The sequence below is a fragment of the Macaca thibetana genome, chromosome 14 (assembly GCF_024542745.1).
Source record: "Macaca thibetana thibetana isolate TM-01 chromosome 14, ASM2454274v1, whole genome shotgun sequence".
NCBI classification, from domain to species: domain Eukaryota; kingdom Metazoa; phylum Chordata; class Mammalia; order Primates; family Cercopithecidae; genus Macaca; species Macaca thibetana.
This window is the reverse complement of record NC_065591.1, coordinates 33,784,893-33,801,168: the sequence shown is the minus strand read 5'-3', so window position 1 is coordinate 33,801,168 and position 16,276 is coordinate 33,784,893. Positions and strand designations below refer to the sequence as shown.

Below are 16,276 nucleotides of genomic sequence, written 5' to 3'. Positions count from 1 at the left end.
ACCTATAAGAACAAGAATTCAAAAGTGAGGTAGTCATCCAGGTTCCCCCTCCCAAAGTATTTTTGTATCATAAAATTTAGATGACCTTTTTGGGTTACATTTTCATCTATATATTTTGAACTAACAGAATGTGTGTTGAATATTCTTTACATTTAACAATAAAAAACAACTAAAACTGAATAGCAAATAGTTTATTAGTACATGGTTTCAACGGGAGTAATAAATTCACATGAAAAGGAGACAATAATCAAGTCAAAAGAATAAATGATTACTAATCATCAGAAAATCTGTGGCCATTAGGGCTGGCACGTAAAAATCCAAAATCACTCAGAGGCCAAATCTGTAAAACCAAAATGAGGTTGAAGACAATTAGTGAAAGTAATGTTATAGTATCATCATATTCCCTTTTGCTATCCGTCCCTTTTCTCTATGCCAGATAAACACTTTCTCCTTACTCATCAATCAAGAATAAAATTTTCCACATCAAAGTAAGATTTGAGAAAATAAACTTATGTATATATATGTTTAAACTCCAAAGTCTGGAATATTCAAACATTGTACACGAAATTATGTGTGTGTGGTGTGTGAATACATATGTGTGAATATATGGTCTGTGTTTTCTTTTACTACTCGTAAATAAGAGTTAACTGTATACTTTTAACCAAAGGGGTTTAGATTTAAGTACTTGAATATGGCATCTGTTTAAATGTAAACAATCTGGTAAATTATCTAACAGCTCCATGTATTCATGTATGTTTTTCTCCTCACTGACTGTGATAAAAAGGAGGGGCCAGTGAAAACAATAATCTTCCCTAACAATCATACATTCACGATAAGTCTACTGACTCATACTACTCAACTGGGGTATCCATACATTACAGGCAGTTTGAATCCAGACCATTCTTCTGCACATGCTTATTAAAATATGCCCTGCGCAGGATGTGAACATGGTTTTAAGAGTTGTACAAGAGAGAACTGAATTTTTGGAAATTCAAATTAAAATTTTCTTAGGCTATAGCTAAGGTAGTTTGAATTTTATTATTATCTTTATGGGAGCCGGGGCAATGGAGGAATAAGTCTGCATATGGCTATTAAGTTAAAGCCAACAGGTTCATAAAATATATTCAGTGCAACAGTTAAGTACACTGACAGTCTGAAGATTTCAGAGATCATTTTGAGAGAAACTTTTTTTCTAGCTCAGAAAATAAACCTTACATTTTAAGCAGAAAATGGTACCTTAAAGAAGATTCGTCCTCTTATTAGTCCATATGGAATAGGTCCATAGTATCTGGAATCTGTAGAATTCTGTAGATTATCACCTTCTAACCAAACATGACCCATTGGCACCTAGAATTAGAGAAGAAATGCAGCCCCTTTAAAAAAGATAAAACCTAATTTGGGTACTATAATTAAAAAGCATGTCATTCAGAGGTAGGGAGAAATGTCCTAAGGTTCTCTTTTATAGAAGAGATACAAATCCTAATATTGCATTTTTGCTTTTATTTCTTGCACAATAAAATAACTTTTACTAAATATCAAAGGTTTCAACTTTTTTAAAAACCTATCTTTTTTCATCATATGGTTCCCAAATATTAATTTGTTATACAAACCCCAAACTGAGGTTATAAGAGATCAAAACAGTGTGACAGGGTCATTAATTTAATAGACTTCAAAACAGGTCATTAGGATGCTGACTGAAAATGTGCCCTTATGTCTCAATAACAGCATAAGCAGGGCAGCCACTCACTCAGCAACATCCTGGGGCCAATACCAAGGCCAGACCTATTAGAATGCTCATGAACTAAATGGTAATTGATTGTGACATCAATTACAAATAATCTCATCATTTTATTGGAGTGGGCTTGTCAGAATTCTAATTAAGATCCCTGTTCTGCCTTTGTACAGGCCATATCTTCAATGCATTATACTTCAATAATGACCATGAAGAACCAGAAGGACCTATTATAAAATCATCAGTTGTAAAATTAATGATGGTGACCTTCTCCTAAATGAAAAGACTATCTCCTATAATGTTCTATGTATAAACTGGTAAATTACAAGATTTCTACTCAGTGACAATCATATTTAGAACAGAATATGTTGCCTTTTTTTTTTAAAGCCGCCTGCAATATGAGACATTTGCCTATTACTATCTTTTCAATGTAAACTAAAAAACTTACTTTCCAGAAACAATCTTTAAAATTGCTTTTTAAAAGTTTTTATTTTACAGTTTTGTTACCTAAGACAGTTGAATTATTGACCAGACCAAAATGATCTATATATGGGGAAGGAATTTATTTTCACTAATTTGACTGGTTTTACTTGTAAACCTTTTATGAAGAAAAATATCACTACCGGGTTTAGTAAGAGATAATGCAACTCTTTTTTTAATCACAAATTACTTTCTTGAAAAGTAAATGTATACAAGAATGTAAAATTTGAATTTCACTTACATAAGCGATTTTAAGATTCTGGAAGGTCTTACGTACAAATATTTGCCAAAAACCTCCAAATTAACTCTGCATTTAGATACATTTAAATGTTAAATCTATTTGTAGAAAAAGGACATAAGTTTACTGAAAGAATGTCAGAAAATATATGATCATTCACTTTTATTATTATTACTGGAACTAGTTTGTCCAAGGGCCAATAGCAAGGCCACTTCTTTGTTATCTAATAAAATAGACATATGTGCAGTAAAGCATAAGACTGCTCTAGTAGAAAAGTGTGTACATCACAGTCATCAAAAAAGGAACAAAATAGTGAATTTGGAAAAGCCATATGTAATAAACATTCTGAAGCATTACTTTGATGAAGCTATAAGGTGAACATCTTTCATGTTTAAATGTCCATGGTTTCTCCCTAAAATGTGTTTTTTCCTGAGTTCTAAAAACAGGTAATGTAAATGAATAAATAAAACCATGTAGTTATAGACACCAGTAAAAGTAAAAGAAAAACATTCTACAAACTAATAAGGCAACATACCAACAATCTAGGGATATCTTTGTTTGACCATCCCATTGACGGTAAACCAGGATCTGTGGTTTATACATTCCATCTTCTCATAAAGCTTTCCCTAAACTTGCCTGCCCATACCAACCTGATTGTTTCCAGCTCTTAACATATAAAGTCAGTCTTGCTTGGGGCCCTACATGATAACCTTTATTATTATTTTTAACCTGCTTGCCTTTTCTGTCAGTTTTTACTATTTTATATCAGAATAAACCAACAGACAGTAATGCCATGATTTTACTTTTTTGAGTGTTAATGACTTTTATTACATTACAGTTTGGTGCAAAAATAACTGCAGTTTTTGCTCCAAAATAAATTTAATGGCAAAAACCACAATTACTTTTGCACCAACCTAATAGATTTTTGCCAATATGCTTGGCGAAAAATGATACCTTTGTCTTATGAGTGAGGCTGAATCTCTTTTCGTGTTTAAGAGGTGTTTAGTTCCTTCTCTGTGATATATTTTTGCATGTCTTTTGCCATTTGGCTACTGGGTTAATATTTTTTTCCCTTCATTTCATAAGCACTCTTTAAATACTAGGGAGATTAGCCCTTTGTGGTACAAAGAGCAAATATCCCCAGTTTTTCATTTCTCTTATCAGCCTTTGCTTTCACGTTTTCTGAATTCTGAGTCTTTGTTAGAAAGGTCTCATGGTTTCTTCTTTTACATTTAACTATTTTATTCTTTGGGAGTACATCCTGACAAATGGTTGTAAGGCTTGGATGAATGTTTTTTATTTTTGTAAATAATAACTAATTTAATACCTTGGTAATATTTTTCTGTGCATTTATTTGATTGTTGGCAGTGTAGAATATTCTGTGTGTTTTCTGATTGCATTTAATATCCAGTGAATAGTCTGTGCCTACTTTTGCATTATATTAGTCTTTGGGATCTCAATTGTGCTATCTACGTGTATTTCTTCTATAATACAGACAGGATTAATACATTTATCACAAATACTTTTCCCAATCTGTTTTTTGTCTTTTATATTTATGTTTCACAAAGTTTTTAGTTTTTTATACAGTATTTACTTTTATATCCATATGCTTTTTAAAAGATGATTTTAATTATTTACAGTACCTAAACCAAAAGTGGAACTCAAATATTTGCTGGTGGTTAAATACTTGTAAGTAGAAATTCTCTGAAAGCACAATGATAACTGCCATTAGCTAGGTCACTTCTGTAGCAGTTATGACCTGAGTGTCTTTCAAATTAGCAATGTACGATGAAGTATCATCTCTGGAGTAATTTTTTTTTTTTTTGAAACGGAGTCTTGCTCTGTCACCCAGGCTGGAGTGCAGTGGCGCGATCTCAGCTCACTGTAACTTCCACCTCCTGGGTTCAAGCAATTCTGCCTCAGCCTTCCAAGTAGCTGGGATTAGAGGTACCCACCACCACACCCAGCTAATTTTTCTATTTAAGTAGAGACAGGGTTTCACCACGTTGGCCAGGCTGGTCTTGAACTCCTGACCTCAAGCAACCCACCCACTTTGGCCTCCCAAGGTGGTGGGATTACAGGCGTGAGCCAACAGGCCCAACCATCAGTGGAGTAATATAATTAACAACTACAGAAAGTAATCATCTAAAAAAAAAAAAAACCTAGACCATATCACCAGGAGCCTTTCATTTGATACTTAAAATAACCTGTGAAGTACTAAATTTGATATTTAGTCAAGAAAAAAAAGAAATAGGTTCAAATATGAGACATGCTAACTCCTCGTTATCTGAAATCCAAACACGTTAATGACCATGCATCCATTTACAGTAAAGGGATAATGCCTACATCTCACAGACAACACTTGATGTAAAGTACACAAATCAAGGAAACAGCTGTATCACTGATGTTACCTTTAATCTAACAAGATCTCTATAAACAAGAAAACCTCCAAGTACAGATCATTTAAAATCAAAGCAGTCACCTTTGCTGATCCACCTCTATAAATTACAGATTGAGTATCTCTTATCTGAAATGCTAGAGACCAGAAGTGTTTCAGGTTTCAGATATTTAGATTTTGGAATATTTGCATATACATGAGATATCCAGGGGAAGAGACCCAAGTCTAAACATGAAATCCATTTATGTTTCATATATACCTTATACACATAGCCTGAAGGTAATTTTATACAATATTTATAATTTGTCCAAGGAACAAAGTTTTGACTGTGTTTTGACTATGACTTGTCATGTGAAGTCATATGTGGAATTTTCCACTTGTGGCATCACACAGGCACTCAAAAAGTTTCAGATTTTGGAGCATATTGGATTTCATATATTCAGCTTAGGGATGCTCAACCCATGCTCAGTTTACCGGTACAAAAAATTACGTTTGCAATTACTCCTCCTTTTAAAAATATAATTATTTTTGGTATGGGGGAAAAGAGTGAATACTTCATCTTACTTTAAAAATCAACTTATAGAGGTATATTTTATTTACAGTAAAATGCACCTGTTTTAAGTTTTGACACAAGTTTTGAAAACTGTACATACCCATCTAACCACAACCACAATGATACAGGATGTTTCTTCTATGCTGAAAAGTTCCCTTCTGTTCCTTTGTAGTCAGTTTCCTATTGCCATGCCTAGACCCAGTCAACCAGTGATCTGCTTTCTGTTCCTAGAGAGTAGTTGTGCCTGTTGCTTAATTTCATATAAATGGAATTACAAAGTACCTATTTTGTGTCTGCCTTCTTTGGCTTAGCAAGATTTTATGATTAATCTATGTTGTATGTAGAAGTCATTCATTTTTTACTTCTGAGTATTCCACTGTAAACCACAATGTTTATCTATGAACCTGGAGGTGGATACTTGGGTTGTTTGCAGTTTGGCGCTAGTAAAAATAAAGCACTCTGAACAGTCCTGTACAAGTCTTATTTCTTTTCAGTAAATATCTAAGGGTGGAATTTCTGGGCCATCAGTAAGTCTATGTTTAACCTTAAAGAAACTACCAAACTTTTTCAAAGTGATACTATTATATACTCCCAACAACCAATGTATGACTGTGTTCCTGTTCCACTACCTCTCCAGCACTTGGTATTATCAGTTTTTAAATGTTTTGCCATTCTAGTAGGTGAAGGATATTAAATTGTGGTTTTAATTTGCACTTCTCTGATGAAGGCATTTTTCCATTGTACATACTAGTATTATCTTTCATGAAGTATCTATTAAAATATTTTGGCCATTTAAAAAATAGGTTATCTTCTTATTCATTTTACCAGTCCTTTATTTACCATGGATACAAGTCCTTTGATGGGATTGCAAATATTTTCTCCCAGTCTGCATCTTTTTAAATGATGTTTTGACAAGCAACGGTTTTTAATGTTGCTGAGGTCCAATTCATAATTTTTTTCCTATTGTGTTTTATCCTTTTGGTGTCCTAAGAAATCTTTACCTGCCCCCAAATTATGAACATATTATACTATATTCTACAAATTTTATAGCTTTAGCTTTGGTTAGGTATGTGAACCATTTTGAGATAACCTCTGACATGTGAAGTATCTGTTGCATCTGTTTTTGTTTCCTTTTTTCCTCCTATTGGATTATTTTTCTGAATTTCATTTTGTTTATTCGGTTGCCATATTTATATAGATCTTATTCTTGAAGTTGTTACTCCAGGGTTTACAATATGCATCATTAATTACAGTCCACCTTTTCTTAAGGTATAACTATCTTCACATATTATACCACTTCATGTAAGGTAATAAAGGAAAGAATTTTGCAACAGCATATTTTCATCCTTACCAGTGAATACAGAATTCTGGATTGACAGTGTTTCCCCACTTAAAACTTTAAAGACTTCATTTTGTTTTCTTCTTGCTGTTTTTTATAATAGATCAGCAGAAATTCCTTATTCTCAGTTGTATGTAATATATTTTTCTCTGGTGGTTTTTAAGATTTTCTCTGTCTTCCCTGGTTTGATTTTCTTTGTATTTATTTGGCCAGAACTTCTTTCTGTACTTCTTGGATCTCTGATTTATCATTTTGAACAAAATTGGAAAAAAATGTATAGATCAACTTCTCTTCTACCCACTACCCTGGGGCTTCCATAGCCTTCATGTTAATCTGTTTGACCTGTCCTATGGGTTATTCTTTTTATTTTTTTCCAGACTTTTTTCTTTCCTTCAGCTTGTATACTTTTCATTGCTGTCTTCAAATTCCCAGAACTTTTCTTTTGTAGTTTCTAATCTACTACTGTAAAGACTACCAAATGTATTCTTAAGCTCTAAAAATTACATTTGGTTCTTTCTTATACCATTTACTTTCTCAATATGTTCATCTCCTCTAAATCCTCAAAAAATAGTTAGAATTGGTGTTTTAGAGTGCTTCTCTGCTAGTTCCATAATTTCTGTCATTTATGGGTCTATTTAACTGATTTACTTTTGATTATGTGTTACATTTTCCTGCTTCTTCACATATGTGGTAATTTCTGATAAAACTGAACACTCATTTGCTGAGTAGATTTTGTTGTCTGTTTTTATAGAGTGTCGAATGTTGAGGGAGTCTGGTTTCTGTGAGGTAGTTAAGTTAGCGGCAGTCACCTTATTCCTTTCAAGCCTTGTTTGTAAGCCTGCTAGGTTGGGTCTCTATCTTACATTTTATCTTAAGGGCTATTTTAGTCCTACTACTAAGGCTTGATTTTTCCAGAGTCTCTACTGAATGTTCTGGATATCAACAAGATCTGTCCACGCTGGCTGGTCAGAACACAAATGTCTCTCAGCTCTGTGTGAGTTATGGGACTTTTTTGATTTAAAGCTCCCCAGTAGTCATTCATTACTCAGTCTCTTTAAGTTTCACCATAAGCAGGCACAATTTAGTATTGAGCCCAAAAGCCAAGGGAATATCTACGTAGATTTCTGGAGATCTTTCTGTAGCTCTTTCCTTCATGGTAGTCGGATTCATAAATCCCAACCACTTAAGCATACCTGTACCCCAGTCTTTGTCTCAACTCAGCAAGACCACCTGTGCTTTGCTTTCCTTGCACTGTTGTCTGAAAACTGCTTTAAGATAGAAGTTGGGGCAAGTGGAGGCTCATTTTGTTTCCTTTCTCTCAAGGATCAGTTTCATACTGCCTGCTATGCAATGTATTAAAACAGTTGTTTCACATATTTTTGTCCAGTTTTCTAGTTTTTTATGGCAGGAGGGCAAGTTCATGACCAGTTATTCCATCACTGCCAGAAGCAGATGTTCAAATTACATAATTAAAAAAAATTTTTTTTTGAGACAAAATGTTACTCTGTCGCCCAGGCTGGAGTGCAGTGGTGCGATCTTGGCTCACTGCAACCTCTGCCTCCCGGGCTCAAATGATTCTCCTGCCTCAGCCTCCCGAGTAGTGAGGATTACAGACATGTACCACCATGCCCACCTAATTTTTGTATTTTTAGTAGAGATGGGGTTTCAACATGTTGGCCGGGCTGATCTCAAACTCCTGGCCTCAAGAGAGCAGCCTGCCTCAGCCTCCCCAAGTACTGGGATTACACGCATGAGCCACTGCGCCCAGCCTTAAAATATGTGTTTTTTAGCATACTTGGAACAATATAAAGAGAATCATTTCAGTGAAGACTAAAATTTTTGGTGAAGTGTGCTTTGGCATCTCCATCTTGCATCCCCTTCAGTGGCATCTCCTTTATGTTGTTTTACCCTTTCCCTATCAAAATCTCCGGAAAAGATTTGCCAAACTCAGCAGGCAATTATTTACAAACAAGGAAATTCACTGTGGTATTTTCTGCATCTCAAGACTGGCAATGGTATAAATGTTCCTCAGTAGGCAAAGGTTAAATAGAGTATCTTTCTTTTATCTATTAATAAACAGCCAGTAAAAATAAATACATAAAACTAATGGAAAGATTTCCATGAGATAGTCAGTGAAAAAAATAAGTTGCAGGGCAATGTGTATAATTGTAAAATTTTTTAAATATATATTTCAAAATAAACATTTTTTATGATCAGTGCATACTATTCAAGTAACTTAAAGTATATATATGTATATATACACAGAAATATATGTGTATGTGTGTCTTAAAATACAAACTGCTTAACCCTTTTGGTGATGTTCATACTTTTAAAAGGGAGCATCATCCTTCATGATGCAGGTTAGGGGGAGCATGTTGAATTTTTTTAAAAGGTGTTTCCGCGTTGGGCTTTTTTTTTTTTTTTTTGTCTTTGGTAGTGTGGAAAGAGAGTTAACCTAACCTCTAATCCATATAGTAGGACATGCTTCTTTGTATAGTACAAGTAAATGACTTGCACTATACAATTCACAGTACTGTCATCAAATCTATAGATGACTAAAATACTAATCTAGCCAAGAACACATTTTAACAAACATACAGTAAAACACATTTTTTGGTTTGGGTCTGAAACACAACACCTGACTTTTCTGATATGGAATGAGGCAAGGTACAGAATAAACATTTTCTTTCTAACTTTAAACACAGTTATGGTCTGTTAGATTAAGCTACTAGTTGTAAGTTGAAAATTCAAACCAGATAATAGAAAAAAGAATTCTATAGCAATATTATAATAATAAAATATGAACAGGATAAAATGGTAGATTAACATATATTTTTCCTTCCTTTTTTGTGCTCACAGAGACATCATGAAATGTTTTTTTAAAAGCTATGATAACTTTACAACTAAGGCTGAAAACCACTCTAATAAACACATTTCTATTAAATGTTTTGCAAATGGCCCAAAATGGAAATCCCTAATGCTATGTCTTTGTTCACTACGTCTCATAATCAAAATTTTTCAGTTGGATTAATTTTGTACTCTTGTAAATATGCCATGCCATTTTGAATGAATGCATAAGACTGAATATATGAATATATGTTTTCATGAATGCCATAAACTGTTTTAATTTTGCCGAAACCTGAATTCTCCATGTGTCTGAGATATTGCTAACTTTACAGCTAAATTTGAAGGCATGAAGGGACCTTTAAATTATTCTTGTTTTTCCTTTCGACGTCAGAGGTTTACTTCCTGAGCCATGATAAAACCTAATCTCGGGGCTGGACAAAAGAATCAAGCCTCTAGTTCTCAGCTATATTTACTGAGGTCTAGTTAAGTACATCCTTTTTAGCACAAGCAACAAATGTAATTGCCTCATGCCCTGCGTGTGTCCATTTAACAAAAGAGGCTTTTGTGAGGCAATCCACAGGTGTTACCTTTCTTGATTCAAGTGAAATCTGATGAAAGCGTCCACAATATCAAATAACACATTTACTAAACTGCAATCAAATTCATTTATTTGATGAGGCAAATAACATCTAATTAAGAAAAGTTCTGGCTAAAAAATATTTGTATGTTTGACCTTCAAAAGTTTCAAAAACCAGAAAATCCTAAGAACAGACTGTTTTTAATTAACACTTTATTTGCCATATATTTTATTGTTTACAACCAGCAATGGTAGGGTTTGCAATGGCCCTATTGCTCATACGTCTTTAATGGTTCTAAAATAACTGTAAAGACAACAAAACAATAGTCTGAAATAAACAAACATAAATTATGAGGCAAGGTGAGGAACAAAGTTTTTAGAATTTTTTTTTAATGATTATTTTTTCATTTTCCTGTAATGTACAAGAAAAAGTGCACACATTTATGAAAGCAATCAGTCTTTTTTTGCTTCTATTTAGTAAAAACAAATGACAGTGATAAATCAACAATACTCTAGTCTCAAAAGTATTCCATTTAGCATGTGTTTCAAAGATTTTGTGCTTAATGGAATAATCAGTGGGCTATAAAAAGCATAATTCCCTTGCCTATGAAAAAAGTCTATATGATGAATGTACATTCAAAAGATGTGATTTTAGTCCAATAATTAATACTATGTAATTGTTTTTTATCTTACTATCTTACGAGAAAGCAGTATCAAGTTACTACACCTCCTATGTGACCACTGTATATTCTGCTTAATCATGACTTATGTAACCAAAGTGTGGCCATAGTAAGATCCTATGCACACGAACTACTAGAGATAATATTTGAAAATGAATAATTTATTAATATTGTTCTAAAAAGATATCATAAAACCCAATTTGTTTGAGTCATGTAACAGCAAAATTGGAAGCACCATCAGTAAATCGTTGTTAACCCTTCCTGTAATGCCAGCAGAAGCTATATACAAAAACACATGTAAAAAAAGTGAAGAATTAAATTCTGAGATACAATAAATAGAAGAGATTTTTAGAACACCAAGTTGAGAAAACATTAATGTTTAATTTTTAAAAACGGGAGTGTCTCAAATGTCAGTTCTGGATATCTCTCAAAACAAACTCAAGGAACAGTTTTACTTACTTTCATTGTCATTCTCCTTGCCCTAACTACTTGCCCACGTTCTGTCTACCTGAGCTAATTAAGGCAGAGGAGTATCTGGTGTCCTGATAGAAGTGTTTCCAAATGCTAGATGCATGATAAAGGGATTATAGGGACCGGGCACAGAATAGTTAATACACTAACTATTTTAATATGTACTATTTCTATGCGGTCCTGCTTCCTTTTCTCCCTTTTAAAATTCAGCCTCATTGCTATCCTATCTACATTGCTGGGAACTGTTATTGCCCTTCCCTCCTTAAAAATGGTGCCACCTTACATTCATAGCCAGTCATCACCGAAAAGGAATTTACACAAAAGTTTCAGTAGGCTACACCTGTAGCACTGGGGTTTGAGTAAGGCGTATGCTTTTTACTAACAGGTTCTCTTTCATTGAGCTTCTCCCTGCTGAGTAGGTTTAAAGCTTAGTCTAAGGCTTGACTTGCTCATTCTCGTTGCGATTGCAAGATAAGCTCTTTCATTTTTTCCCTAAGCTCTCAATACCTCCATCTAGCCTCAATAGTAACCTCTGGTGGGTTGTTTAGGATAGTGGTTAAAAATACAGTCCACACAGTCACACACAGTCCTGAGTTCCAAACACAGCTCTGCATACTAGGTAAGCACCTTGGGCAAGTTATTTAAACCTCATCTATACAACTGAGACTAATACCTTACAGAAATACTATGAGAATCAAATGAAACAAGACTCCTGGCACCCAGGAAGCAGTCAATAAGAGCACTTACTAGCAGCTGCCACATCTGCCAGTGTGAATTATGTCTATTGGGCTTTCTTTGTCCCTGGTTTCCTAGGCAGTCTACCCAGATCTCTTCAAAGTTAACTGTGCTTTGCTATTTTACTTTATGTTTCTGGTTATTTTCTTTTACACTATATTCAATTATATAGCTCTGGTGTTACCCAAGTCTTCCACTTGAATCCAATATAATTAAAAATGTACATTAATTATGAGTAAGTACCACATCAATTATGCCACCTAATTTAACGAAATTCAGTTTTTACGATAAAGTCATCCTAGATTAGCAGTAAAAACTAACATTTCTATTCTTTTTTTTTTTTCTGAGACGGAGTCTTCCTCTGTTGCCCAGGCTGGAGTGCCATGGCGCGATCTTGGCTCACTGCAACTTCCGCCACCTGGGTTCAAGTGATTCCCCTGCCTCAGCCTCAAGAGTAGCTGGGATTACAGGCGCGTGCCACCACGCCTGGCTAATTTTTGTATTTTTAGTAGAAACGGGGTTTCACTATGCTGGTCTCGAACTTAAATGGGCATGTTCATCAAGCAATGTTTATTAAATATTGAATGCTTATGCCCTTATCAAGCATCCACTTCTTTAGAACCATTTACCAACTAGTCAGAACGTAGGAGATGGAGAAGAGGGTTGGGACCGAAGCCAGTTTATAGGCCTTTCTATCCACGCCTCCCAATACTATTGTCCCAGTCTTTTACCTCTGTCTCTTTATAAATACAATGTTACCTGCTATTTTGAGATTCGGATTTAAAAGAAGCACTTTATATTCTCATTCTAAGACTATCTCTGCACTTTCACTTTAATACAGCTTGGTCTATATACTTGCTCTCCTTCCAGAGGATGAGCCCAGCTTAATTCAACAAAGGGTATTTCAGAGTGTAGTAGAAAATGGTGGTAAGTATTACAATAATGAGTTTTCTCATGCTCTCAGAAAAAGTTCTAAACAGTAAATCAGATGCATACTGTACACAATATGTACTAATATGTTTCCACCAAAAGTTTTATTCCTAGCACTCCACTTAATTCTTCCTAAAATCCAAACTCATCCTATATGGATTTATTGCTACAGATGAATCTCTGTAACTCTTTTCAATCTCCTGTTGTTGCTGTGCATAGCTGGTTAATATAGAGATTGGCAAGAAAAACAGATTTATATCTGAAAGGGTATTCGAAATAGATTACCAGTAGAAAGACTGCCATACTGCAAAAAGAAATGACTAAAATTAAATATGTAGGTCTTTTTGTACTTGATGTTACTGATGCTTTTTTTTTAGAAACAGGCATTGTTGAATATATTTGACAGACACTTCTCCTGCTTGTGTTTTACTCATCAAAACACAACTCTAATGTACCAAACCCAGCAGATTATTTAGAATAAAATCTAGCTTTGCGAATACAAAATTGCAAATTAGGCAGGTGGATGACAGATGACTTTTTTTTTTTTTTTGAGACAGAGTCTCACTCTATTGCCCAGGCTGGAGTGCAGTGGCACGAGACAGATGGCATTTTTTAGTGATGATGCATGATACAAAGAGAATAGCTGAAGATCTTTAAAAAGTAAGAATGATCTAGGGCTAAGCTCATCAAAACACTGTTTGGACTAGGAGACAGAAACAGAATATGGACATCAAGGAGGGAATAGCAAAGCATCCAGATGTCATCTGGGGAAAGCGGTACTTTTTTGCTACTTGCTATAAAATTTAATTGCCACAGTATTAATTTAAAATATAATCTACCTTAATCATATTAATAGACTTCTACACTTGTCCAAAATTTTATATATCTTCTTTCCATTTCCCAAATTAACATCTCCCCCAACAATCCTATTTTATTGTACCACCCACCCTGTGGCAAAAACCAACAACTTGGGTGTTATTTTTAAGCCCTTCAATTCCCTTTCTTCCAGCATCCAATCTTGTCTAGATTATTTCCTTAATCTTTCTGCAATCTTTGTATTTCTTTCTATTCTCAGTGTTATTATTTCAGTTATGCCTCACTCACAGCCTATTAACTGGTCTCTCTGCCTCCAGGCTCTCCTAATCCTAGCCATCATCTATTAGTCTACACGAACATCAGAATGGCCCCACAGAAACTAAATAAAAATTAAGCCTGATCATGTTATTCCCCTGCTTGAAACATAAAAGGAACTGAGCCTTGTTTACTTATTATTTTTAGGGATGGGTCTTGCTATATTGCCCAGGTTGACTTTGAGCTCCTGGGTTCAAGCCATCCTCTCACGTAACAGACTACCATGCTTGGCTTCTACCTTTCATTTTTATCTCTTCTTACTACTCATCTCTCCTACTATATGCGCCATACACTGGAACTCTTACCTTTGGCAGTTGCCCAAAAGCACAATGCTATACTCACTTCTAAGCCTTCAGAATAGGCTGCGTGCTTTGACTAACTCCTACTTACCTTTTAAAACTTCAACTCAGGTTTCACCTTCCCATTCTGGAATAATCCCATCTAACCCAGTCTGGATAAATATCCTTGTGTCTTATCAAAGCACCTTGTGCATAATTCTATCATACCATACTGTAATTTTGTCTATTCCTCCAACTTAACTATAACCCCCTGAAGTTACAATGTCCAATATGGCAGCCACTAGTCATATATGTGGCTATCTAAATTTTAAAATTACATAAAATTAAGAATTCAGTTCCTCAGATACACTAGCCATGCTTCATGTGCTCAACAGCCATGTGTGTCTAGTGGCTACCACATCGGACAGCACAGATACAGGATATTTCCATTATTTCAGAAAGTTCTATTGGTGTTGCTGGGGCAAAGATGACTACCCTAATGTGTACGGGCCCTCAAGTAAGTGCTCAGTGTCTGTGGAACTAATGAATGCACACATCAAAAAAGAAAGTTGAGAGGCTAATGTCTGGCAAATTTTGTATACTCCTATAGCCTCCTGAAAGTTATTTAAGTCTTCTCTCCCAGTCTACCCTTAGATGTCCCCCCTCCCAAGTCCAGTGGTCTGGCCACTTCTGAGGCAGCCTCATTAAGGAAGATGTGTGAGTGCTGGGATTGGTCTGGGGTCAGAAGTCCATTATCAGTCTCAGTCTGTGTCCCTAGACCTACTTTGACTTTCCTTACACTGGGAAGTCAGGTCAAATTTCAAGTCTCTTTAGACAACAGAAGGTTTCTCTAATCCTTCTTGCTTTCAAGAATCATAAATAATGTACACAAAGTAGATGAGAATCTTAAGTTGCATCCAAGAATTTTAAATCACCTATAATTTTAAGTACTTTGTTAAATACTGCTTAGTCTCCTTTCCTTGTTAGCTCTGCATTTGTGTTTAGTTGGATATAAGCACTAGCTGTGCCATACTAAGTGATTTATACATTTTCTTAAAGTAATTATGAAAATTCTATCCCAGGAGGAAAACACTCTAACGTCCAGGTTGGCAGTGCAATAACTTGTAATGCCAATATTTTCTTGCTAATTTAATATCTTTAGCTATTTTATAATATGCATATCTGCTTTTATATCTGTTTTTCCTCTTTTTCATTCTTGTTTCAAGTAGAGGATTATTTGGTTTGGTAAGAATACTTTTATGGGCTAAGATGAAGTTGTTCACAAAAACCTGTCAAATTTTAATTACCCAAAGTGATAACATCAAAACTTCATTTACTTGCTTATTCCAAAAGAGTTGAATATATTTCACCCACTCAACAGCAGTTTTTCCAGCAGACCTAGTAAAGACTCTTTTAGCATCCGGGTGTGGTGGCTCATGCCTGTAATCCCAGCACTTTGGGAGGCCGAAGCAGACGGATCACTTGAGGTCAGGAGTTTGAGATCAGCCTGCCCAACATGGTGAAACCATGCCTCTACTAAAAATACAAAAATTAGCTGGGCATGGTGGCAAACGCTACTCAGCTACTCAGGAGGCTGAGGCAGGAGAATTCCTTGAACCTGCAAGGCAGAGGTTACAGTGAGCCGAGATTGTACACTGCACTCCAACGTGGGTGACAGAGTGAGACTCTGTCTCTGAAAGAAAATAAATAAATAAATAAAAAAGATTGTTTTAGATTAGGAAGCCACATAACACTTGGAATATATTGTCCTTATTACCAACAGAGTTTGGAGTCTGGTACAGATGCTTACACGGAACACCTGTGTTACAAACAAATTTTGTTCTTTAATTTCTGCAAACGACTTTGAAGCAACTTTAAAGTACAGAA

At 35.0% G+C, this 16,276-nt stretch overlaps 2 protein-coding genes across 8 annotated transcripts in view; one reads left to right on the top strand and one right to left on the bottom strand.

Moving 5' to 3' along the window:
- DNAJC24 (DnaJ heat shock protein family (Hsp40) member C24) overlaps window positions 1-5,425 on the top strand; it is a 940,502-nt gene extending 935,077 nt beyond the window's left edge. The window contains exon 7 of the mRNA XM_050759073.1: window positions 1,906-5,425. Within this exon, the coding sequence (XP_050615030.1) occupies window positions 1,906-1,968 (63 nt within the window). The 3' untranslated portion in view covers window positions 1,969-5,425. The remainder of the gene's footprint in view (window positions 1-1,905) is intronic.
- IMMP1L (inner mitochondrial membrane peptidase subunit 1) overlaps window positions 177-16,276 on the bottom strand; it is a 101,440-nt gene continuing 85,340 nt past the window's right edge. For all 7 annotated transcript variants that reach the window (XM_050759064.1, XM_050759067.1, XM_050759066.1 and 4 more), the window contains 2 exons: window positions 1,237-1,347; window positions 177-340 (listed from right to left, as the gene is read on the bottom strand). In XM_050759064.1, coding sequence (XP_050615021.1) covers window positions 272-340; window positions 1,237-1,347 — 180 coding nt within the window. In that variant the 3' untranslated portion in view covers window positions 177-271. The remainder of the gene's footprint in view (window positions 341-1,236; window positions 1,348-16,276) is intronic.